The following is a 24,732-nucleotide window of genomic DNA, read 5'->3' on the forward strand; positions in this document are numbered from 1 at the left end:
CCCAAAACCAGCCTGGTCATGACAATCCAACTAGAGAATTAAGGCTCATTGCGAAGCCCAGTTACTAGATTGTAAAACCTAGCGTTGGATGGTTCTTTTTTTTTTAAAAAAAACAAAAAACTATGGATGCCTGTTCTTTGCAAAACGAATTTATAGATACATCATTTTTTACAAATTATTAATTACACTGCAAAAATTACTTTGCACCATCAGATACAACTAATGGAGAGGCCAAAATGAATATTGGGTTGGCACATATTTACTTTATAAATGGCACACAAATGCAGAGAAAAAGAAAACATGAAGAGGAAAACCAAACAGGAATCTCCACCTCATGAAAAAGCATTCTACTGCATCACATTGTCACGCTAGAGTTGCCCTCTTGCCTTTTGCATCTCTTGACTGCACCAGAGATATGATAGCCACATCAGGAAGGGAGCGGGATAAAATGTGGAATCTCTTTGAATAAAATACAGGCACATGAACAAAAACAGGAAGGGAGCGGGATAAACCTGAGCAGCAACAGATCTCTTTGAATCTAGGAACTGGCTGTAAATGCTGTAAAGTCTTCTTTTCTCCTCATCTGAAACAGACGGTCTAGCCCTGGAGGCAATAACCTTGAGAAGAGTGTCTGTAATAACCGGTCTTCTCTCAGGCCCAGAGGTGTTCGCATCATCCAAGACTTCATGAACTGCTGCAAGTTGGGCGTCTGAAAGGAGAGCTTGGAGATCAGCTCCACTAAATCCTTCGGTCATATGAGCTACAGCAGCCAAATCCACATCACTGGCCAGGGGCAACTGCATTAATTAAAACCAAATCATTGAGTTGGCAGAACATCGAGTTTAGAAGACAAAAAGTGGGAAATTGGTGCACATCCACAGCATAATTATTAGTGTATTTTAGGATATGTTGACGAACTTTCTCAATTAATGTGTTAACTGCTCTGCTTAACGCTGCCTAACGCATTATCAAGTCCAAGCTTAATTGAGTCTTGAAATTCACCTTGTACTTAACATGCTAGTCACTTTGATTAATGTGAGAAGTGTTCAAGACAATAAATATCTTTCAAACTTGTTTTACGTGATTAACATGTTAACCGACCAAGCTTCTGACAAGCATTTAATGCGTTTAGTAAAAAGCAAAAAGCATAATTTCAAATAATGTCTCCATGGGTATCATAACAGCTATATAAGTGTTTCAAGCTAGTTGACAAGCATTTAATGCATTTAGTGAAAAGCATTTTTTTCAAATAATGTCTCTATGAGTACAGCTACATTAGTGTTTCTAACTAGTTTACGAGAAAAACTATAAACACCACCACATTTAAGTTGGTAGCTATAAGATGTACATAAGATTACTTTGAGCACATTAAAATTCATTGAAAGCTCTCTTATTTTATTTCCTGAACTTTAGTGTCTGTGTCTACTCTCGTGAGAGTACTCATTACAAAAATCTTTATTCCATCGTATAGAGAGATTACTTAAGATGCGGGATTAAGTGAGATTATGGGATTCTAATGGTACTTAAGTGGGATAAGAAACTCTATTCCACAAGTTAACTGCTAAGGTGAGAGAACAATCCATTTAAATATCTTATTAAGTATCCCATTCTACCAAGTCTCCATAATTAGGCCCCCATGAAAAGTTAATGTACTTGTGGCTGCACTCCATAGCCCTTTATTCAACCTCCTGCTAGTTAGAACCCTCCATGAGTAGCCCTCTCCAAAAACCCTCCATGACTCTTGATACCAATTGATAGGCACCTAAATGAGACAAAAACCAATTTATTTAAATACCCTATTGAGCATCCCATACTACTCAATGTGGTACTTAAAATTCCACACTACTAAGTCTCCATTAGATTCATAATCTATACATTAATAGACCTTGGGTTACAAGGCTAGTATTTATCTTGTGGATTGTAAAAGAGCTTGAATTACAAGGCTAGTCATTAAAGCAGGAGAACCAACTTAGGTAAACACCCTATTGAGCATCCCATACTACTCAACGTGAGACTTGGTATTCCATACTATGAAATCCATATGAGATTCATATCTGTAAGTTAAAAGAGCTTGAGTTACAAGGCTAGTATTTGCCTTGCAGATCGTTTGTAAACTTGCTATCATAGTGGAAATACTTACATGTAACCTAAAGAAATGGATGCAAGCCAAGTGATTTAGACCGAACTAGTATAAACCTTAAGTGCATTACTCTCTACTTGAGCTTCACTACTCTTGATGTCAAAGCTAATCTTGCACACTTTGCTTTATTGCTCTTCTCTATTTTATCTTTTTTCGGTGTCACAAAATATTTTTCTTAGTCACCCAATTCACCTCTCTCTTAAGTGTCAACTTATCTAAAAGATACCATATATTAACCCAGAACCTCACGGGTTTTTCACAAGTATATATTGTCTCTAATTGAACTCTATCCAATATGGGAAGACGTCAATTCTCATGTTTAACATCTTAACAATCTCTCCCTCCAGTGTGAATATACAACAACAATGAAATCTTCACAAAAGGCCTACACAATGAAATCTTTGAAGGATTTGTGCGCAAGTTAGATATGATTGACATTTACGATCTAACTTCAAGAGGAGCGTGGGAATTCTACCGGAAATTCAAGGATCTAAATGATTTTATTTGATTCTTCATTAATTGATTCTTACTGTTGTAGCATAGTCAACTATAGGATTATTGCTATTGATTACCAGTTGATTCCTTTCCTTGTACAGCTGTATCACTGCACTATAACTTCCTGTACATACTCTCGGTTTATATGAAATAAGAGAATAGACGGTTTGCTCAGATTTACTCTCAAACTCTTATCATTTTTCTTCATTTAAAGGGTTAGTACAAATTTCAGTCCTTCAAGTTTACCCTCATTTTGGTTTTGGTCCCTCAAGTTTCTTTTCATTTAAAATATTGGGCCCTATAATCCAACAAAAACTTAGACCACTTTGCTCCTTAAAGGACCAAAACCTATGGTTTGAAACTTAAGGAACTAAAACCAAAATGAAAGCAAACTTGATGGATCAACGATTATATTAACTCTTATTTAAACCACCCAACTTGAATTTTATGATTAACATCACCATTAATTTCACCATCTTTTTGTTTGATCCTAAATGTCTAAACTTTTTCACTTATGGGATGATTTGATCTCCCAATCCAACCTCCATATCCGTTCTAGCCCAATCTGAATAGCGTATGGGCTTCAAATGGTATGCATTCTTTTTAATCTAGGCTTCCATCATCATCTTCACATAGGTCCTTGCCATAACCAAACTCAAGAGTAGGAAAACAATTTCTTGTGTTAGGAGCCCCTATTTATAACATTAGAAAGCTCCAATGTAGTCCATGCTATTAGATCCTATAAAGATATGTAAATATATTGTAATTAATATAGGATCAAATCAGTTATGATAGGATAGGATATTATCCTCTAATAATGAGCCATTAATGATCGAGGCTCCTCTCTTGTGTATAAATTCTCCCTTTTTGATCATGAATATACAAGAAATATATTTCATATTATTTTCTCCTTAATATGGTATCAGAGCAGGCCATTTAGGGTTAGATTTTCTGTCTGGTTTCACTCTGTCTGCGCCGTACAGTGGGTCTCTGTCGTCAGCTTGTGTTCAGCGTTAGGGCTTTTGTGTCGGGCATTTGGTGGGAGCACACACTAGCCAGGGAGGATCGCACGGTGCTGACCGGCTGATCCCCGAAGTTTCGTCGCCGTCTGAGCAACACGTGAGCCTCATGCGCCGTTGCCTGAAGCGGCACTGTTCGCGCGCCGCTGTGGTTTTCGCCGTTTGAGCTCTTCTTCGACCTCGTCTTCCCTTTTCCGGTGAGTCCTTGGTGTTTTTTAGATCTAGGTCTCCCCCATTGTGTTGATTCAAACCTGTTTGGTTACTATGCCTTTTGAACAGTAACGTTCAAATCTGGTATTGCTGTTTTCCTGCCTTCTATAGACCGTAGGAGGTGTTGTTTGGTCCCTGGTGTGATCATTTGTGGCTACATATTTTTTTTTCCTTACCGCTGCTAGAATTATTATCTCTTTTCTGTTTATCTCTCATGGGTGATACTAAGTCTACAGTTACCTTTGAAGTGGTTCCGATAGTCGTTAGGATTACTGAGCACAAACTAAATTAGACAAATTACCTAGATTGGAGTAAGACTATTCGTATCTACTTACGAAGCATTGAGAAGGAGAATCATTTAACTGAAGACCCTCCGACCACTGACTCCCGTCAATCATGGTTAAGGGACGATGCACTCCTCTTCTTACAGATCCGCAACTCCATTGACAGTGAGATTATTCCTTCTGTTACTCACTGTGAATTTGTTAAAGAACTGATGAATTACTTAAGAGTTTTTATACTCAGGCAAGGGAAATATCTCTCGTGTTTATAAGGTTTGCAAAGCTTTCTATCGTGTAGAGAAGCAAGATCGCCCTCTCAAAACCTACTTCATGGACTTTAAACGAATGTATGAAGAATTGAATGTTCTAATGCCCCTTACTACTGATCTGAAAGTTCAACAGGCCCAATGGGAGCACATGGCCATCATGAGTTTTCTCACGGGTCTCCCATCTGAGTATGAGACTGTTCGATCCCAAATTCTTTCTGGATCTGAAATTCCTACCCTTCAGGAGGTGTTCTCTCATGTGATGAGGACTGAGAATCTTTCATCGCCAGTTACAAATGCTCCTGTCAGTGCTTTAATCAGGCGGGGACAAAATGAGAATCGTGGGACAACTAACCGTGGCGGTTCTAAGCAAGGGGAAACCCCTCCAGATTCAAATGGGGTGATGTGTTACTACTATAAGGAACCGGGTCATATGAAGTGTACTTGTCATAAGTTGCAAAACAAACAACAACGTAATAACTCTGCATATGTGGCAACACTAGCTGATGACAAGGTCACAATCTCTGCTGCTGAATATGCTCAATTAAAATCTCTCACACCACCCATGAGTGCTCCTACTGCAACATGTAATCAGGCTACTGCTCTTGTCTCTTCTTCCTCTAAATGGATCATAGATTCTGGTGCTACTGACCACATAACAAGTAACCGCCATCTCTTCTCCACTTATAATTCTTACGCCAATCCTTCAACTATCACTATTGCCAATGGCTCCCACTCCCAAGTCCTCGGATCAGGCACTGTTAAACCTACCCCTTCCATTCATTTGTCATCTGTGCTAGATGTACCTAATCTTGCATTTAATCTGCTTTCCCCTAGTAAAATTACTTGTCAATTAAACTATTGGGTCTCACTCTTTCCTGATCATTGCTTGATATAGGATCTTTTGACGAAGAAGATTATTGGTAGGGGCTATGAATCTAGTGGACATTATTTCCTTGACGAGCAAGGGTCTCGTGCTATGGCTTGTGCCGGTGGTCTCACTCCTTTTGAATCACATTGTCGTTTAGGTTATTTGTCTTTGTCTTCTTTAAAAAGGGTTTATCCTCAGTTTCAACATTTGTCATCTTTAGATTATGAGTCGTGTCAGTTTGCCAAACATCATCGTCTTCCTTTAGTTTCTTGAGTCAATAAACGGGCTTCGTCCCCTTTTGAGCTAGTTCATTATGATGTTTGGGGTTCGTGTCCTGTTAAGTCAACAATAGGTTTTAAATATTTTGTTACATTTGTTAATGACTATTCCCATACAACTTGGTTATATTTAATGAAAAGTCGTTCTGAATTATTCTCTCATTTTTATGTCTTTTTTGGGGAAATTAAAACTCAATTTCATACTTCCATTCGCACTCTACATAGTGATAACGCCAAAGAATATTTTTCTAGCACGTTTCAATCCTATATGCTTCAAAATGGTGTCCTTCATCAATCTTCTTGTGTTGATACACCAACTCAAAATAGTGTTGCATAACGTAAAAATCGCCACTTACTAGAGGTGGCACGAGCACTTCTGTTTCAAATGAAGGTTCCCAAAACTTTCTAGGCTGATGCTGTCTCCACTACTTGCTTCCTCATTAACCGCATGCCCTCTTCGGTTCTTGATGGTAACATTCCCTATACTACTCTTTTCCCTTCAAAACCTTTGTTTCCTGTCAATCCTAGGATCTTCGGCTATGTTTGCTTTGTCCGGGATGTACGACCATCTATCTCTAAATTAGATCCGAAGTCCCTTAAGTGTGTCTTTCTTGGCTACTCTCGGGTTCAAAAGGACTATCAGTGTTTCTCTCCCACTCTTAATCATTATCTCGTTTCTGCAGATGTCACCTTTCAGGAATCGATTCCATACTTTTCTCCGTCCATTTCACCTGCCCCTCCTCCATCTGTGGAAGAGGATGACCTTCTAGTGTACCCTATTCTCCCGCCACCCACTCTACCACCTCTAGCTCCAGCTCCTGTGCCACCACCCCTGTCTCGTGTCTACACAAGACATTCCAAGGAGACCAATGTCACCATCCTAGATTCCGGCCCTCCAGTGTCTACTTTGTCATCGGATCCTGTGTTGAGCATCTCTCATCCTGAGCCTACACCTCTCTCCAACTCCGAGACACCTCCTGTTCCTAATCCAAATCCTTCACTTGACTTGCCCATTGCTCTTCGCAAAGGTAAACGTACTTGCACCCATCCTATTTCCTCATTTGTTTCTTATAACCACCTTTCCCCTGCCTCTCGTGCCTTTTGTCTATTCTTTAGATCTTATTTCCGTACCTAAGACCCTTCATGAAGCTTTAACCCACCCGGGTTGGCGTGCTGCTATAGAAGAGGAGATGGCAGCCCTTGACTGGGCTGGCACTTGGACCTTAGTGGATCTACCGGCAGGAAAGAAGGCTATTGGCTGTAAGTGGGTCTTAACCCCTAAAACTCGAGCTAATGATATCCTTGACCGCCTTAAAGCTCGCTTGGTTGCTAAAGGCTATGCTCAGACCTATGGTGTTGATTACTCTGAAACTTTCTCCCCTATTGCGAAACTTTCCTCCATTCATCTTTTCATCTCTGTGGCGGCAACTTATGGCTGGGATCTCCATCAATTGGATATAAAGAATGCCTTTTTACATGGTGATCTTCTTGAAGAAGTCTATATGGAGCAACCACCAGGCTTCGTTGCTTGGGGGAGAGTGGAAAAGTATATCGCCTCAAGAGATCCTTATATGGCCTGAAGCAGAGTCCCCGTGCATGGTTTGACAGGTTCAGTACTGTTGTGTAGAAATTTGACATGTGTCAAAGTAAGTGTGATCACTCTGTGTTCTACCAGAGCACAGGCACTGGCATGATTCTATTGGTTGTGTATGTAGATGATATTGTGATTACAGGGAGCAATATGTCGGGGATCTCTTCACTTAAGTTCTTTCTTAATTCTCATTTTCAAACAAAAGATCTGGGCCCGTTAAAGTACTTTCTCAAAATTGAGGTCTTGAGAAGTAAGAAAGGAATCTTATTGACTCAAAGGAAGTATGTTCTTGATCTGTTGAAGGAAACTGGAAAGTTAGGGGCTGTGCCAAACAATTTTCCTATGATTTATAATCCACTCCTTGATACTGATGGAAGCAGACCATTTGAGAATCCCATTGATGCTGCTAAGAGCAAGCCGTTTGAGAACCCAGAGAGGCATCGAAGATTGATTGGAAAATTGAATTATCTTACTGTGACCCGTTCTGATATCACCTATCCAGTCAGTGTACTTAGCCAGTTTATGGTCTCGCCTACTATTAGACAGTGGGAAACTTTAGAGCATGTGCTTCATTACTTGAAAGGGTCTCCAGGTCATGGGATATTATACAGAAATAATGGTCATACAGATATTGAGTGCTTTTGTGATGCTGATCATGGTGGTTCAAAGGCCACAAGAAGATCTACTACAGGATATTGTGTCTTTGTGGGAGGAAATTTGGTGTCCTGGAGGAGCAAGAAGCAGAATGTGGTGACACGATCAAGTGCAGAGGCAGAATATAGAGCTATGGCATAATCTGTGTGTGAGATCGTCTGGATATATCAATTATTGAAGGAGGTTGGTCTTAAAACCTCATTACCAGCAAAACTGTGGTGTGACAATAAAGCAGCCTTACATATAGCTTCTAATTCAGTGTTTCATGAACGCACAAAACACATTGAGATTGATTGTCATTTTGTTCAAGATAAGATCAAGGAAAACTTCATCTCAACAAGACATGTGAGGTCCAGTGATCAGATTAGGTGATCTCCTTACTAAAGCTTTGAATGGGGTTCGGGTTGACTATCTTTATAACAAGTTGAGCATCATTGACATCTATGCTCCAACTTGAGGGGGAGTGTAAAGATATGTAAATATATTGTAATTAATATAGGATCAAATCAGATATGATAAGATAGGATATTATCCTCTAATAATGAGCCATTAATGACCGAGACTCCTCTCTTGTGTATAAATTCCCCCTTTCTGATCACAAATATACAAGAAATATATTCTATATTATTTTCTCTTTAATAGATCCTATACAATCAATGCTGATAAGTATTTACAAATCATATCCTATTAGTTAATCCTATACTTTAATTAGATATTGTCTTGCAGCTTCAAATAATTCTAGGCTCCAAAGCAGGCTCCCATCTGAAACAGTCTTCCAACTACTTCCCTAATCATTCAGCCCAACTTTCTCTTACTACCACTTTCTTTTTCTGGTTTTCCTCGTATAAACACGTGTAAAATTTTGTTGCATCATCAGTCACAGTCAATGTACCCTCTTTATCTCTTCTCACCCATATTCCTTGATTATACCCTTCTACTGAGAGTTTTCATGGCAGTAGGAGGTTGATGAAGTAGAGTAAACCCATCAGATATGCATGTGCTTCAGTTGTCAGTCTATAAGATAGTTCAGGGGACTGATTGATTATATGAGCATATCATTAATTTTGTTCGCTTCCAGATGTATAAACATTAACCCAAGGAAGAAAAAAAAAAAAAACAATACAGCATTGTCGCATTTCTATGCATTGAGTACCTCACTGTCAATATCCTTATAGCCACAAATGCACTACGGTGCAAATTAAATGAAAAACACTACCCCCATACATAAAAGAAATGCTAAGATATTAAGCAGCGGGGGAAAATAGGATATGTATAAGCAGTGGGCAAGCAAGAAATTAATAACCAGGCAGTTTAACATACCTTTCTGGAAAGTACGGTAAGAATTTCAAGCCTTTCCTGCTGAGATGGAAAGTCACAGAACAGAAGTCGATCTAACCTGCCTGGTCTTAAAAGTGCCGCATCAAGCAAATCCGGTCTACTGCTTTACATGAAAAATAAGTCAGCATTGCAAAGGCATGAGAAAAGAAAATTTTCAATCATATCGGCAGTAGTCTGAATGGGTAGATTGATTTACTTAGCAAGGCACCTAATGCGTCTGTTATTAGATATAAACTACATTAAGCACAAAATTATAGAAAAAACTCAAGAACTCACTATTCTAGCACAGCTACTCAAGCCAATAATTATTCAAAGTCCAACTTCAGCTGGTTACATAGAAATCCAGGAAAAATACAAGAATGTCATATTCGAACCGGGAATCCAAAACCTACACCAAACACTGTGCCTCAAATGATTGCATGCTTCCAATTCAAATGAAAAATAATGTTGTTCCCAAGGATCAATTGCTAAAATTTGAAGCAACTGTGAAAGCAAATATAATGCAGAATCTTAAGCAATTCCAAAATCATGTCCTCAAAAGACAAATAGCTCAATAATCTTTATCAAATGAGAGAGAAAGGAAGCAAGAGTAGAGAGAATTCAAGTGATTATTATTGGTTGCATTAGAGTCATCTTAGTATTTAAGTAGAGATTAGTAATAGCCAGTATAATCCTTTCTAACTCAAAACTCAATAGCGTTGTCCTTCATCTCAAGTTATGATAGCACCAGTTTTGAGCCTTTGTTCCTTCCCAAGATCAAACCCTCTCATAGTAGTGTAACCCAATTTTGCTAGATAAGCTAGTTACTCTCATCGAGCTTTATAGAGACTGCATGACAGAACATTTGAGATGAAAGTTTGGTGGCTTGATTGAGGTTCTCCATTCAACCAATCCCTAATAGGCTAATAACGGGATGAAATTGAGACTCAGAGGGAAGGGGAGAGAAATAGAATGTATGGGAGAGTGAACTTATATTGATAGATGTTGGGTACGAATATATAGGCATATCTTGTGGCACCAAGAAACATATTCTAAGTTCAATTGCCTACTCTAAGATCTTCTTTGATCAAGAATCAAGTGGTAGCATACCTAAGAGATCAATAAACCCCTCAGGCCCATAAACACAAATGGCACTCCCTATTTGCTACTTCCATAACAAGAAGTTATTGTCATCAAGCTTTCATCGACATGGAGGGGATGAAAGTAATGACATCCTTCATCGATAAGAGGAGAGTCAAGAGTACTCTAAGAGTTGTCCACCTCCAAGCTTATAGCTCTGATCCATAACAGATGTGTATTATTCATAGAATTGAGTATATTAATCATAGCTAGCATTAGAGCACATATCAGTATTTAAAGTGTAGAAGTGAGTACAAGAGACACTAGAGAGCCTCATAAAAACTAACTCTTGACTACTATTAACTAACCATCTAACAATCTTTGATAGATTCCCATGAACAGCCCCTCAGCATCTTATTTCTAGCATCCAATATCTGAGTTGCAAGCCACGATACCCAAACAAACACAATATAGAGCTGAAATCTTAGATTAACTCTTTCCTTTTCTCAACCAAAGTTCCAAAACACACAAAAACCTCACATGGGTAATCATAGAACAAAATCATGTTTGGAGACTAATGAGAGGTCAAACCCAGTTCCAATGCACGTTTTGAGAAGGCTCTAGGTCAGCAATGGTGGGCCATTGTGGGGTGTTTTGCTAGGCTCAAGCCAATAGGTAGCGAGAGTAAAGCTAAATTGTACATGATCCACTTCAATTCAAGGCCTTGTGACGGCTCTTTAAATTGTCAAGATTTCTATTTACAACGGTCAACGTGCACTATTACATGTCGCCTCATGTAGAACCATTTCTTTACCTAGTGTCAGTAACCCATTTTCCTCTTTCTACCACATTGTTGAAGCACCACTTTAAGAAAAATTGCCCCCTTTCTCCACATTATTGTCCTCAACCAATTTGTGCTCCACTTCAACTTGGAACGCCTTCTTTTACTAAGAGGTACATAACTTTCAGTTCTTGCACTTGTCAGTTTATCCAGTTTTTCCGACTCCTTAAACAAGTACTTTATGCTACTCAGCTTCTCTGTGATGGTCATGTCATTTTGTTGTATTATCTCCCACGCAGCACAAACATAGGGAGGAAAAATTGTTGAAATGGGGTTTTATTTGCAGCGAGTTGAGTCTAGAATAACCCTCAGCTTGAATGCCATAATAGTGAAATCTATCAAAATATAATTCCAAAGAAAATTAGGATTTTACCATTATTCAGGAGTCAGAGCTTATTATTGTCTAGAAGTCTCACAGTTATCTTCAGGAGTTTAACTAGCAATTCATCCATATTTATAAATAAAAATAATAGAATTAATAAAGAGGGGACTGCCACAATGTTTGCACGTGTCTCTCATTCATCATATTTCTGTTTTACCAAAAATTTAAACAAAAATATGTACTGATGAAACTAACCTGGTAGCAGCAAAAAAAAATACCCCTGTTAAAATCTCAACACCATCTAACTCGGTCAGAAACTGTGAAAAGTGAAAATATAAATATCAGATTATAATCAATATAAGATAAAGTAAGAAGTGATGAACTAATCACTAACTTGATTCACAACACGATCAGTGACTCCAGTATTGTCATGTCCTCTCTTGGGGGCAATCGAATCGAATTCATCAAAAAAGAGTAGACATGGTGCTGCCGCAGCTGCTTTAGAAAATATATCCCTAACCTGAAAGCAACATTCAACATAGCACATGAACGAGACCAGCTTATAATGAGCCATTATGATAGCATCATTGTAATTTAGGTCTAGAAGCCCCTGTTGGAATTGGAAGTATATATTACTCATATGAATGAAAACCTTCTACACACAGAGGAATTGGCCATGTCACCAGATGGACACTCAAAAAAGAAAGAAAAAAAACTATAATTCAAGAATTTTGGCTCAGCGAAGGGTCAGTAAACTTCAGGAAAACTAGAATACATGTACATTAGGATGTCGGATGTCATGCTTTTATATTAAGCGAAGTTTATAGATTTAATAAACAAGTAAATGAGTTCAGAATAGCAGACAAAATTAACACTAAAAGAAATCCATACAGCCCCTTACAGCTTGTTCAGAAGCACCAATGTATTTGTTCAACAGTTCTGGCCCTTTCACAGATATGAAACGTAGAGAACAAGCAGCAGCAGCTGCACCAACTATGTGAGTTTTGCCACAACCAGGAGGTCCATATAAAAGGACGTTTGATCTTAACCTCAAAGGAGCTTGCGCAAAAGTTCTTGGAAACTTAGAAGGCAACTCTATCATCTGGAAATAAAACTCACAACATGGGAATCAATAACATAGGAAAAAGCAAACACACAAGATAGGGTAAACAAGTATCACAAGCAATCAGAATTAAGTTTTTGTTCAGCTGCTATGACAGTATTGGAGTATATAACACTTTCGATAATATACATTTATTTTGATATTCCATTATTTTCACCACAATTTATGCTCTCCATATTTTCCCATCATTTCCCATGCAATAAAAACTCTCATGCTTGAAGTGTAAACGAGGGAAACAATGTCTTATAAGAATATAGTACTTAAATATAACAGAAAGAAAAGAGAAATAAACTCCAAAGCTGTAGAAATTTAATTGTAAAAGGTATGTCACCTCCTTAATGGTGTTTTGAATGTCATCAAGGCCTCCCACATCATCCCAGCCAGAGCGTCCACCATCAGAAGAAGCTTTTGTAATGTCTCGCATTGCAACTGGAAGAAAATCATGCATTGCCTGAGAGAAATCTTCCATAAGTAAGCAGGGCTCTCATGCTCATTAAGAGCAGCATTTGATGGGAGAAAGCGGGAAACAGCAGCATGGACAGCTCTATCAACCAATATTTCCTGAAAAGGGTAAAATTATTTAAAATTAGAATGCAACATACAACTCAGACATGGTCATAGCATTTTTGGCATTGAATAATATTCAACTTTCACAAACTAACAGTCAAACATCAAAGAAATTAAGTGGAGATTGTTAGGATGCAATTATAGGCATTTACAAAGCAATTTAATTAGGCAGAAACAAGAAGGGTCAAGACCATCCTGAAAAGTTGTCCAAATTCAAGCCAAAAAAAAAAAATTCAAATTGTAATCAATTAATTTCACATCCCCTGCCACTAGCAGACCATTAATTGCAAACGTACGGGGGGGAAATTTTCCATTTCACAAACCCTACATAAATTCCGATCCCTATACAAAATGAGCTCTATGAAGATCATGAAACCGGTATATAATCCAGAAAGGGAAAAAAGGGCTTCCTAACTAGAACACCAAATTTAACACATGCTTCAAGAATTCTGGAATGGATGCTTTTATATCACGGCATCAACCCTCTTTCAGAGAGTTCAGGAGTTCAACAGTCAGCAGCTTATCGTAGAACTGAGCAGGTCCATGCTTGGACCATATCTCAAGTCCAAAGAGCATCAGCATGAAGGGTCAATCTAGAGATATAACATAAAAAATATGTGGAAACATAGTTCAAATACTTTCTAAAAACTAGGACTCAATAGTTCAAATACTTTCTAAAAACCAGGACTCTATTTTTTTCTAGGAAATATTAACTAAAATATTTTGGATAGATGACAGAGCAAAGGACTACTAAATAAAAAAAAAAATAACTCTAAACATGCAAAACGAATCATCCCCATCTTTTACACCTAGGGGTGGGGACAGAGAGGCGAAACCTAAACAATGTGAAGAAAGAAATGTTTAGTTCCCAGCAACTCATTTTCATTTCTCCTCACAATAGTGGTTTTTCTATACAATACAGGCAACATAGGTGCACAACTACACATGTGGGTGCACATAACAAAAGGAATCACAAATTGATGTATAAGAAACAGATATCCACTAGCTCTACACCAGAAACACCTTATTGATGATTAATAGGACTAGAATTAGCAGAATACCAGATCATAACCATCATAGCCATCACATTTGACAGCTACGTCAAGCAGGATGTCATCAGCACATTCCAATTGACGCCTTTTTATTTCATGCCTCAACATAGCCTCCCGCTCTGAAGCTGCAGGAGCTGGCAGCTGTATGTGAAAGTCAAATCTCCCTGGCAATAATAGAATCAGGAATTATCACCCGAAACATGTAACAAAATGCAAATGACAAAAGAGAATCCTAGAGCCTTAGTTCTTATTGAGCTTCACTATACCATGTTATCAGCAAAAAGTAGCAAACCTGAAGAGCTTAAAGATTGTGGTATCTTCTCAAGAGCTTGTACAGAAGCTATGAAGGCTATTGGTCCAAACCCACATGATTTTCGCCTTCTCTCCTGTTTGATGAAATAGCATGAGAATAATTTTCATATGATTATGGAGGAAAAATCATTAATATGCATGAGCACCAAAGTGAATATCTTATGTACATCACCTATCAAGTCCTACCCTTCCAAGTTCATATTTTTCACCTCAATTAACATTACAATCTCAGCAGGAGACTTCCACATTCTTTTCGTTGGTAAGAAGACTTCCACGTTTATTTCAATTGAAAGTGTGAAAATTCTCTCTGAATGTTCAAATAATTAAAAATCTAAAAATAATTGATGGTAGAGATGTAGGGTTCTTATTATAAAACATTTTTTCGTCCCAAGACATTTCTTCTGAGAAAAAGTTTTGGAAGAAAGTAAAAGTGTGAGCAGACCATGCACACTCTTAACATATACTCTTGAAGGTAACAACAAAAGAAAGAAATGCTGAACAGCAGAAAATGTAAGGAAAGCAAAATTAAATCCACAAAAAGAAACCCCTGTGGGGAAAAGCCACCAAATGAGTATAACAATGCCAAGGCTCAAGATAATGTGTTCCACTCCACTTAAGTGGGTGCAGCATGGAATTATTTTAGGCAATTGCCCAAGAATGTTCGTCAAGAGGTATTAGAAATTCAGGAAAGCTTTGCAAGCTAAGGGAAAATAAGGTCAAAATTGAAATTTCATTATCCTTTCCTTCCCCTCAGTTGATACCCCACCAACTATTAAGGTCTTACTACGAGCTTTATTAGCAACTTCCTTTACAGCAGAACCAACAAACCGACATACTAACATAATCATCTAGCAAAGCTCAACACCAATAACTCGTAACAGGTTAAAAAAATATCTTCACAAGACTTTAAAGCCATGTCTTCTTAGCCCTTGCAAAATGCATTACAGTTATTTTATATTCAGCTCTACCCAATATTGATTGTTCTTTCTCCCATCTCTCTTTCCCTTGTCTTTCAGCTTGGATTTCTCTTTTTTATTCCAAAAGATACAAAATTATTAGAGATAATACACAGATCTAAATAAACCTCCTCTTTCTCTCAGTAAACTAATCTGACACTATTAAACTAGACTTCGAATGTAGTTAGAATATTCTGAAATGTAATTTCGCATTCTGGTTGCATCGACAAGGCAGGCAAATGTCAAACATGTAAGCAAGAATTTTCCTTATCCAAAGACATTACAAAAATGAATAACCAGATTTTGTCTGTGACCTGGAAGTTCTGTAACTCCTAATATTATTATTTACTAATTGAACAACTTGACTATCTAAAACTTTTCCTTATCACGTTTCATCTTCCTGACATGAATAGTAAACTTCTGTGATCATTTACAGCCATGTAATTCTAGTTAGAAATAACCTTTCCCTTCTGTCTGTCATCACTCACTACAATCATGCAAAACTTATGACAGTGAATTCATCAAAATAATGGCAATGAAAATCATGTATCTATGAGACTACTACATTGTGTAACATATTTGGAACTCAATTAAAAAAAAAAAAAAAATTACCCCATATTCATCAATAATGTCAGTCAGAAAACTTGCGAGTCCAGCAGCAGACATTGAAAGTTGAGGCCCTTCCGACTCAGAGGTGGAAATCATGCTATCAAGATCATCAAAGATGACAATAGAAGGTGCATGATCTAAAGCTTCCATAACGTTGTTAGTAACTTCTTTCCGGATTGTTGGGACATTCTCCAAAGCTAATTTTGAACAAGAAACAAAAATTCTGCATAGCAATATATGCTGAATTCAACCTCAAATTCCAACAGTATTGATTGGTTACAGACAATGGAGGGAAAAAAGAAAACAATAACACATGATAATTTAGAATTAATACATGTGTGCTAAGATGTCTCCATGTTTCTCAAAGTACTTTGCAACAGTCCTTGCTAGTGAAGTTTTGCCAGAGCCCTGAAAAATAAGATTTTGAATTGTCAAACGTAATGATTATATTCACCCACATCAGATAAGTAACCTGAACAAAAATAACACCAACCATGATAGGAAGAGAAAGATTAGGATCAAATTTTAAGGATTACAGTGCAAAGTCACATTTGCAATAAGATCTTGCAGCCAAAATAAAACAATGTAATCGAAGTCACAGATAAGCGTAATATTATCAAAATTACTCAACCCAAAAAAAAACCCACTCCCACTTGAATGTCCATTGCTGTAGCTAAAACATTACTTCTTTTTAGACAAATGCATTTGGTTCTATATCTCATTCTCAGCATTCCCCAAATGAACTTGAAAATTGAGCAAACTAAGTGTGCAGAGGCCGTAAACAAGCAGTATTAATGAGGGTTTGGTTTAGTTTTATGATTCTCTTTCCATCATATTCAAGACAAGATACCATAGACCTAGCCACAAAGGTAAAAATAAGAAAACCCATAATGTCGCAAGATTGGTAAACCTAGAAAATTCAAAGCTTCCGCAGGGTCATGCTGCTAGGATTTAGACAAGATTTAGACTACCTGGCTCCAAAGCACTTGTAATCCAAAAAACTGTCAGTGCCTGAATGAGCTTTTATTGCATGACTTTCTATGCTGGAAACCATATGCAATAAGAGCTGATTCAGGATTTTTCATATCAGTTACATTGACACACTAAGTAAGAAATGCTTTTTCTGCTTAAACTAGCCATCCGGTTTTTGTCCCCATTATAATGACAATGAGGGATAGACTTTGCAAAATGAATAAGAGAATATCTGGTAAACTAAATATATGTTTCCAAACTACAGAGGAGTATGGCATCATTTTATAAAAGCAAAAGACACATAGAGGTTCAATATGTTGCCAAGAATAAACAAGCATTTGCAGACTCTTGACATTGCAATGATGAGGACTTGTTGCCTGCTAATACCTTGGACTTAGTTAAATACTAGAAAAACAAAATTCAACTTACTGAAGGTCCATATATAAGAATATGTCCTGGGAGCGGCAAGTCATATGAATCAAACCACATACCAGAAGCAGAAGATAACAATACTGTCACCCCTGCAATCAGTAAGAAACAGCAAGTTATATCATTAGTAGGTAATATCATGAATATAAGAGACCCATTCAAAGCTCAAAGAGGATTTATCTTGCAACACTTGGGATTTTTTTCCTTTCAAAATAAGTAAAACTTCGTGGAAAAGAAATAGCAAGAAGGTCATAAACACTAATATGAATAAACTACCGCTTAGAAGTAGAAACAGTTACAGAGAATAATTCATAAAATCTAAAGCTTCAAGAAAGGAACAAGGAAAATCGAATGGTCTGTAAAGAACTAAGAATGATAGAACCACCACAAGCAAAGAGCATTCAAGAATGCACAGCAAAACTGATGGGAAAAATGAATCAATTGAAGAGCAGATAGAAACTCCTTTCAGAAAATACCTACTATTGATAACATCAGAAGCAGTTGCCCCCATCAAGTCAAGGCTTGTTACTTCTGAAGTAATATGTTCTTCAGATATTTTATCTTCTAGAGATTGGATAGACACGGGATCAGTGAACTTTAGCCTTTTAAACAGCTGTTGATCTGCTGGATTTCTGTTCATTTTGTTTCTTTCACCAAGTGCAATTTCATATGCAGTGATTTTTCCGTGATGCAAGGAATCTTCACCAATAGTTAGCAAAAACAATAGTTCAGCTGTCTTGTTTCTGTTTTCTGATGAATTAGAAGCCAACTGAACCTTTCCATTAATCCCAAGCTTTATGTAACTGACTTCAAAATGAAGTAAGGTTTTACTACCCAATACTGGTGCATTAACCTCCATACCAGTAAAGGAAGCAACCGCATCAAGTTGTGCAATATACCATAGTCTTAGAAGATGCTGTAGTCCATTTAGATTCTCCGACTGATTTGCAACATCTTCATCTGCTTGAGAATGGGATTCATCTGAAAGAACGTTAATAACTTCATTATGGATAGACCAATCCACAAGATCTCCAAAGACACCTGATGCAGTCCTTGTGAGCTTGTTCTTATCTATATGATTATCACCATCATTGTCTTGCCTTAACATTCGGAAGTGGCAAGGAGAAAGAGAGAAGGAGGGAATAGCTTTTTCCAAATTAACATCACATGCCTTCAAATAGACCCCTGCAAAAATAGAAACATTGTGTTTAAAGGACAAACAAATTTTTCAATCCAAACAAACGTTGAAAAACAAAAGAAAAAAAACAGCATAGCAGGCCGTTCAAACATTTTAAAATGAAGGAAAAATAGAAGCTATAGCACAATAGTAACCTTCTAAATTAACTTTATAAAGAGCCTACAACACAAAATAACACACAGGTTGAGAAGGAAGAACAAATGAAAAGGAAGAGGAACAATCCTAAGCAAAAGAAATCTACATATTATTATCTGATAAATCTATAGAAAGTCACTGTTAACAAACTATGAACAGTGTAACTTATAGCACCTCAGAATAAATAGCATAAGGAACGAAAGCAATCCTACCTCATTTAAGTAACAAAGCTCATAATCTGGTGTATAAAACTAGTATTGCATTCAAACCAAATACATCATACCCTTAAAGGGAGAACATGGCCCAGAACAAAAGTTTTTTTTTTTTTTTTTAAGCTATGACTCAACAAAACCTCACAATTCAAATCTGTCAAAACCATGAAAATTCATGACCAAAAATTTAAGCATCACAAAAAGTGCACCACACGTCAATATAGTAAAATGCAATTTCTGTTATTGTGATGAATGATGCAGCATCAAAATGTAAAAAAACACTACATTTTAGGCTCCAAACTATCAAGAGATTAAATGGCAAACACAATGAATTCAATAACAAATATTCAGTTTCAACATCAGAGAGAATAATTCATTAATGTGAAAGATACTTGGCTTTCATGGGCTTGCGGGTACGGCAGGTGAGTGTAAGACAGTTTGACATACATGAATGCAGACCAGCTCTTAAATACTGTCGAAGAGATTTAGAAACCATCACATGTCCCTTGGCCACTGACTCTGAAAGCAGAAGATAAACAATTGCTTGCCTACATCCTTTATCATCAGTTAAATTTCCAGAGTCAACTTCCCTAGTAGCTGAACTGCCTTTTGTTTTCATAATGTTCGTTTTGGAAGCACCATTGGCCTTCTTGTTAGCTATTCTTGGAACTATGTAGACCAACTGAAGCCTATTATTGAGTGACAACCGTTTGCTTGTTTCTGGGTGAACAAAAGCAGCAGAAGTAAGCTCCATATGAAGATCAACTCCTTTGACACAAGCACTAGTGTGACACGACTGGTCTGGATCCTGTATGCGAAGCAGCATCTTTGAAGTGTGTTGTCTATTATAGGAATCTGGATGCAAGTCCGCAAGTGAATCTGAAAACCTTTTACGTCTTTTTGGGGCAACTGCTACTTCAGTTCCTGGCATGAGTTGCACTGGAAAAATCGTATGATGTAATAAGAAACATCAATTAATAATTGATAAAACATCAAACGTAATTATTTGCGCCAGCATGCAAAAATTCATCCAAGAATAGAATAACAACTAAGATTGACACTTTCCTAACACACAGCATCCTTCTGCATGCTACAAATTTTTTAGTTTAAAAAAACACAATTTCATAATAATATTGAAACAGCATGTTCAAGAATCCTCTGGGCTGAAAAAATAATGATGTTCACATGTTTATTCTACCAGTCTAATAATGCACATGCATCAAAGTGTATTTTACCCTTGAATTTATAAAATTGCTTAAATTTTTATGACTGAGTCATATAAAATTTGTACATTAGAACTAGGACATTCATCAATTAAAACAGCATAAAATCAGCAACAAATCAACATTCTTTCTTTTACATACGCGCACATGCATGAATAAAGGAACAAAATAAATTAAACATGCTAAGGGAATCAGCAAATGAATATCAAGATATTAATTAATAAAATAAACTACCTCGGTAATGAGCCATTTAAGAGATTTATCTTTTGACAAATCAATTAACTTCTCCAAAGTTTTTGGAATCATTTAACTAAAAAGCTTGATTTTGTTTCAACCAAATATAATATTTGTTCTTTAATAGATTGTATATCAGCATTCACTTTCACTAGAAGGATGAAAATCGGAACAAAATCAAACTTTTGAATATTAAAGTGACCAAAGAAATCATTAGAGTCAATTTATACAAGTGGCATTTTGATTGAGTAAATGGAGTTTTACTCCACTGTTCCCTGGATTCTAGTGCAACCTGCTTAACGCTATGTACTATTAATAATTGTTCACATTTGCCATCACAGTTCAATATATTACAAATTGAAAAAGAACGTAACCAAAAGTATCGTTAGTTAGCTTTGAGCTATGTCCATGTGTCTAGCAATATAACAAAAAAGGGTCGAGAAAGTATTTGACATCATCTTACCCACCGCTTTCTTGGGAATAACAGAAGCAACAAAGAACGTAATCATTGTGTGACCATGCAACCACAAAGGAAATCTCATTCCTTCATGGACAATCCTTACCTGCATGGACAAAGTAATGAGGAGCTTTTAATAAGTGCCCATGAGGCACACACATGAGGTCCAATACAGGTACAACACAGTAAAGATGAGATGAGGGGACAAAACAAATTCTACAATGTCTGATAAGGTCAACTCGTCCACCCAGCAAAGTATAGGGTAAAAATGACAACCCCACACGTGTCGCTGGTTTAAATGGCACACCTGGTTTAAAATTGCTGCCTCAGCTTGCTCAGAGTTCAGCTCCAAAATTTCCCAGTCGTCTTCTGTATGGGGTTCTATTGTAATCAGAGAAGCGTGTGGCACGTTAGAAGCAGCTTTTACTTGCACTCTAGCATGATCTGGCAAGGAAATGCATTCTGCAAAATGTTGCGCAACCTAAATTTTCTATATTAGTGCTTAAAGAAATTGGGTGAAAAGATCACGCTGACAGCAATTGACCAGAACAAAAAGGGTCAAATTTTAGTGTTCAACAGAACAGCGGAAGCATTTTCCACCCTGCAGAATACATACCCATTCAACCTTTCACGTATAGCAATGGCTATGCAACATAGATAAAAGGCTCAAATTATAGTGTTCAACAGAATCTCAGGCTTTGGAAAGAAGAGGGGCGATATATACAGCACAGCATTAAAGAAAAAAAGAAATCATGTAATGCAACCCTGAAGAAGACAACAGAGAGGAAAAGAAACAGTGTGGTATTCTCTAATGACGTTGGAAATTTTTAAATTTTGCACGGACCCTAGCCTCTCAAACTAAAATCTATGTTATACAATTCCTTAGAAACAGCGTGGTATTCTCTATTGACGCAGGAATTAAAGCCTAAAAAATACCATTCTTCTTTCAGCATCCCTTCCTTTTATTTTATTTTCCTTTTTTGTTGGGGCTCAAAAACTGTCATGCAATTCGAAATACCTAAGACTTCAGTTGTCATCACCAGTGAATTGTCCACCATGTCAGCTTGTAGGCAAGGCCGCCGTTTCGCTAGAAATTGTCATCCCAGAAAAGCCCAATTTCATGACTAAAACGATGACACGACTGACAAGGAGATTAAACGAAAAGAACAGTGAAGGTACCTACCTCTATGGCATTAGAGTTAGAAGTGGCTCCGGACCAAGCAACGAACCAGAGATCATCAGAGCGAGAGCGAAGCTCGAGGGTGAGAATATGAGGGAGGGGCGTCGACCGTGTGGAATGCAGAAGTTGGATAAGAGGAAGAGGAAGAGATACGAAGCAGTTGTCTATGTTCCCTACCAACTTCACTTCCAACTCCATGGAAACACACACAAAGAAACTCGACAGAGTGTCGCGGGAGAGAACGAACTACGAGGCGCTTCTCTAAAGGATCACAAGGGTGAACCAACCCAGCCAAACTTGACCATTATCGCCGTGCCGCCTTGGTCTTTTCGGATCGCTATTCCTTTTTATTTTCGGACATCAACGGTACAAAAGTTAAAAAACACAAACAAAAAAAAAGGTGGGGTGCTCAACAATCAACTAAAAGAAAATAATTAAAAAAGAAATTAATCAATCAATAAATCATCAATCAATTATTCAGTTGCCCTAAATTAAATTTATGAGAAATAGTGATGATTTCGTTGCTGTATCCAACGGCTAGATTTCTTAATGTTGAGATTTCTTTTCCGTTTCTTTTAAATTTTAATTAAGGAAATAATGGGAATGGGCTAATCAATCAATTAAATTATCTAATCTGTCTAATCTCCATCTTCAATAATACTATGAAACCAAAAAACTAATAACTCTAGGTAAGCCAAAAAAAACCACAAATTGTTTGACGTAACTTTTGTTTGATCCAAATAATAATTATCTAACATTAAATTTTATTCTGTTTATTTTTATTACGGGAAACCAATTCGTATGAGAATTGCTCAAGAATCAATCAATTTTTTCCGAAGAATAGTTTAAGAGTAAAAAAAAAAATCAATCATCAATAAATATATAATCTCTTGATCTATGATGATTTATGACAAAAACTACTAATAATAGACCACGAGCTGTTTCTCGGCACAAAAAACTTGCGATGAGCCGTGTGTTACGCTGGTTAAGAAAAGAAAGAAATTCATGAGCTGTAATTATCTAACAGTATTTTTGGTTAGACCTAGGTAACAATATGGGAGTGCGATCAATCAATTTTTTTGGAGAATAGTTTAAGGGAAAAAATAATAATCAATCAATATATAATTTATGTTTATTTATGATAAGCGGTTAATAATAATTCATGGACTGGATCGTAGCTAAAAAAAAAAAAAAAAAAGGAAACTCATGAACTGTAATTAACTAGCATATTTTTTATTTGAAAAAAATTAAGCAATTATTTTGTATATTATATCAAGTTCTTTAAACCAACGTGGCCATAACTATTTTTTGTTTCATATGAGTGAATAATTAAATACTATTAAATGTTAATATTTTAAAAATAGAACACATTGTATGTATGGTTAAAGAACTTGACATATAATAAATATAAAGAATTTGATATAAGTATTATCCTATTTATTTTAGCTGAGTAATAATAATTATCTCACATTTAAAATTTTGCTCTGTTTTTTAACTGGCCAAACCAGTGGCAAAATTATGAGTGCGCGCTCACGAATCAATTAATTTTTGAGATAAAAAAGTTTAAGGGGAGAAATCAATCAACAAGCATATAATCTATGATAATTTATGACAAACAATTAGTAACAATTTATTAGCTGTATGTTGGCCCCAAAAAAAAAAAAAGAAATTTGTAACCTGTGTTGATCAAAAAAAACTCATGAGCTGTAATGTTGTAGTGTATTTTTAATTAATCCGGGTCATAATAATTACTACTTCTGGTCTTTAATATAAGAGTTAGTTTAACTTTTATTTTGATCCCAAATATAAAACACCAATTCACTTTGTCCCTCGTATTTATCCATTTTTTTCCCAAGGTAGTATTTACAATAATAGTAGTTCTAACCAATATATTTGAATAGTAAGAATATTTTTAATAAAAATAATACCTATTTATTATAAATAATTAACTTAACTAATTTTTTTTAATATATTCTAATTACTCGGCTAATTCTTATATTAAGGATCGAAGCTAATATCTAGTATTTTAATTTTTGTTCTTTTGTTGAGGAAGTCAATGGTAAAAACAAGTGATCATAAATTACAGGGAAAATGACAAATAAAAAAATTGAAAAATGTAATATTCCAAATCAGATACCTAACGCTTCAAAATCCCAATTAAAAAAATGGTGTCTGCTCTTATATTTTGCAAATAATGGTTAAACAACTAAAATGCTCTTATAAAAAAATTTATTAACAAGTTATAAACTAACATAATGCTTTATCACACAACTAGTAATAGTTTCATGAGCTGTATGTTGGCAAAAAAAAAGCAAAGAAATTTGTAAACTGTTTGTTCGTCAAAAACCTCATGAGCTGTACTTATCTAGCGTATTTTTTTATTAACCCGAGTCATAATATTTATTTAATAGCTTTTTTTTTAAGTCTGATATAAAGATATTTTAGTTATTTAACTATATTTGTAAAATATTAAATTAAGCAGTACTTCCTTCTTTTTAAGTACCTGAACTGAAAAATGATAACTTCAGAGTATTTTTCCTGAAATTTTTCTAAATTAAACAATTTTTTACTTTTTTTTTTGGTGGAAAAGGTATAAGAAGATATCAATCAATAATCAATAAATATCTAATATATGATGAATTTTAACACAAAACGGCTACTAATAGCACATGAGAAGTATGGTGGCTAAAAAAATTATATGAAAAATC

At 36.3% G+C, this 24,732-nt stretch overlaps 1 protein-coding gene across 1 annotated transcript; it reads right to left on the reverse strand.

The window, feature by feature from the left end:
* Positions 1 to 105: 105 nt before the first annotated feature.
* LOC114749779 (peroxisome biogenesis protein 1-like) lies at positions 106 to 22,328 on the reverse strand. Its single transcript, XM_028938316.1, is given in 18 exon segments — positions 106 to 402; positions 513 to 797; positions 9,126 to 9,243; positions 11,621 to 11,682; positions 11,760 to 11,885; positions 12,267 to 12,467; positions 12,820 to 12,963; positions 12,966 to 13,049; positions 14,117 to 14,271; positions 14,400 to 14,493; positions 15,988 to 16,207; positions 16,319 to 16,392; positions 17,386 to 17,477; positions 17,866 to 18,570; positions 19,378 to 19,869; positions 20,851 to 20,950; positions 21,152 to 21,325; positions 22,028 to 22,328. Coding segments are annotated over 18 exon segments (3,360 nt in total). The 5' UTR covers positions 22,223 to 22,328; the 3' UTR covers positions 106 to 363.
* Positions 22,329 to 24,732: the final 2,404 nt, after the last annotated feature.

The sequence above is a fragment of the Neltuma alba genome, unplaced genomic scaffold (genome assembly GCF_004799145.2).
Source record: "Neltuma alba isolate B1F8T4 unplaced genomic scaffold, ASM479914v2 tig00006175_pilon, whole genome shotgun sequence".
NCBI classification, from domain to species: domain Eukaryota; kingdom Viridiplantae; phylum Streptophyta; class Magnoliopsida; order Fabales; family Fabaceae; genus Neltuma; species Neltuma alba.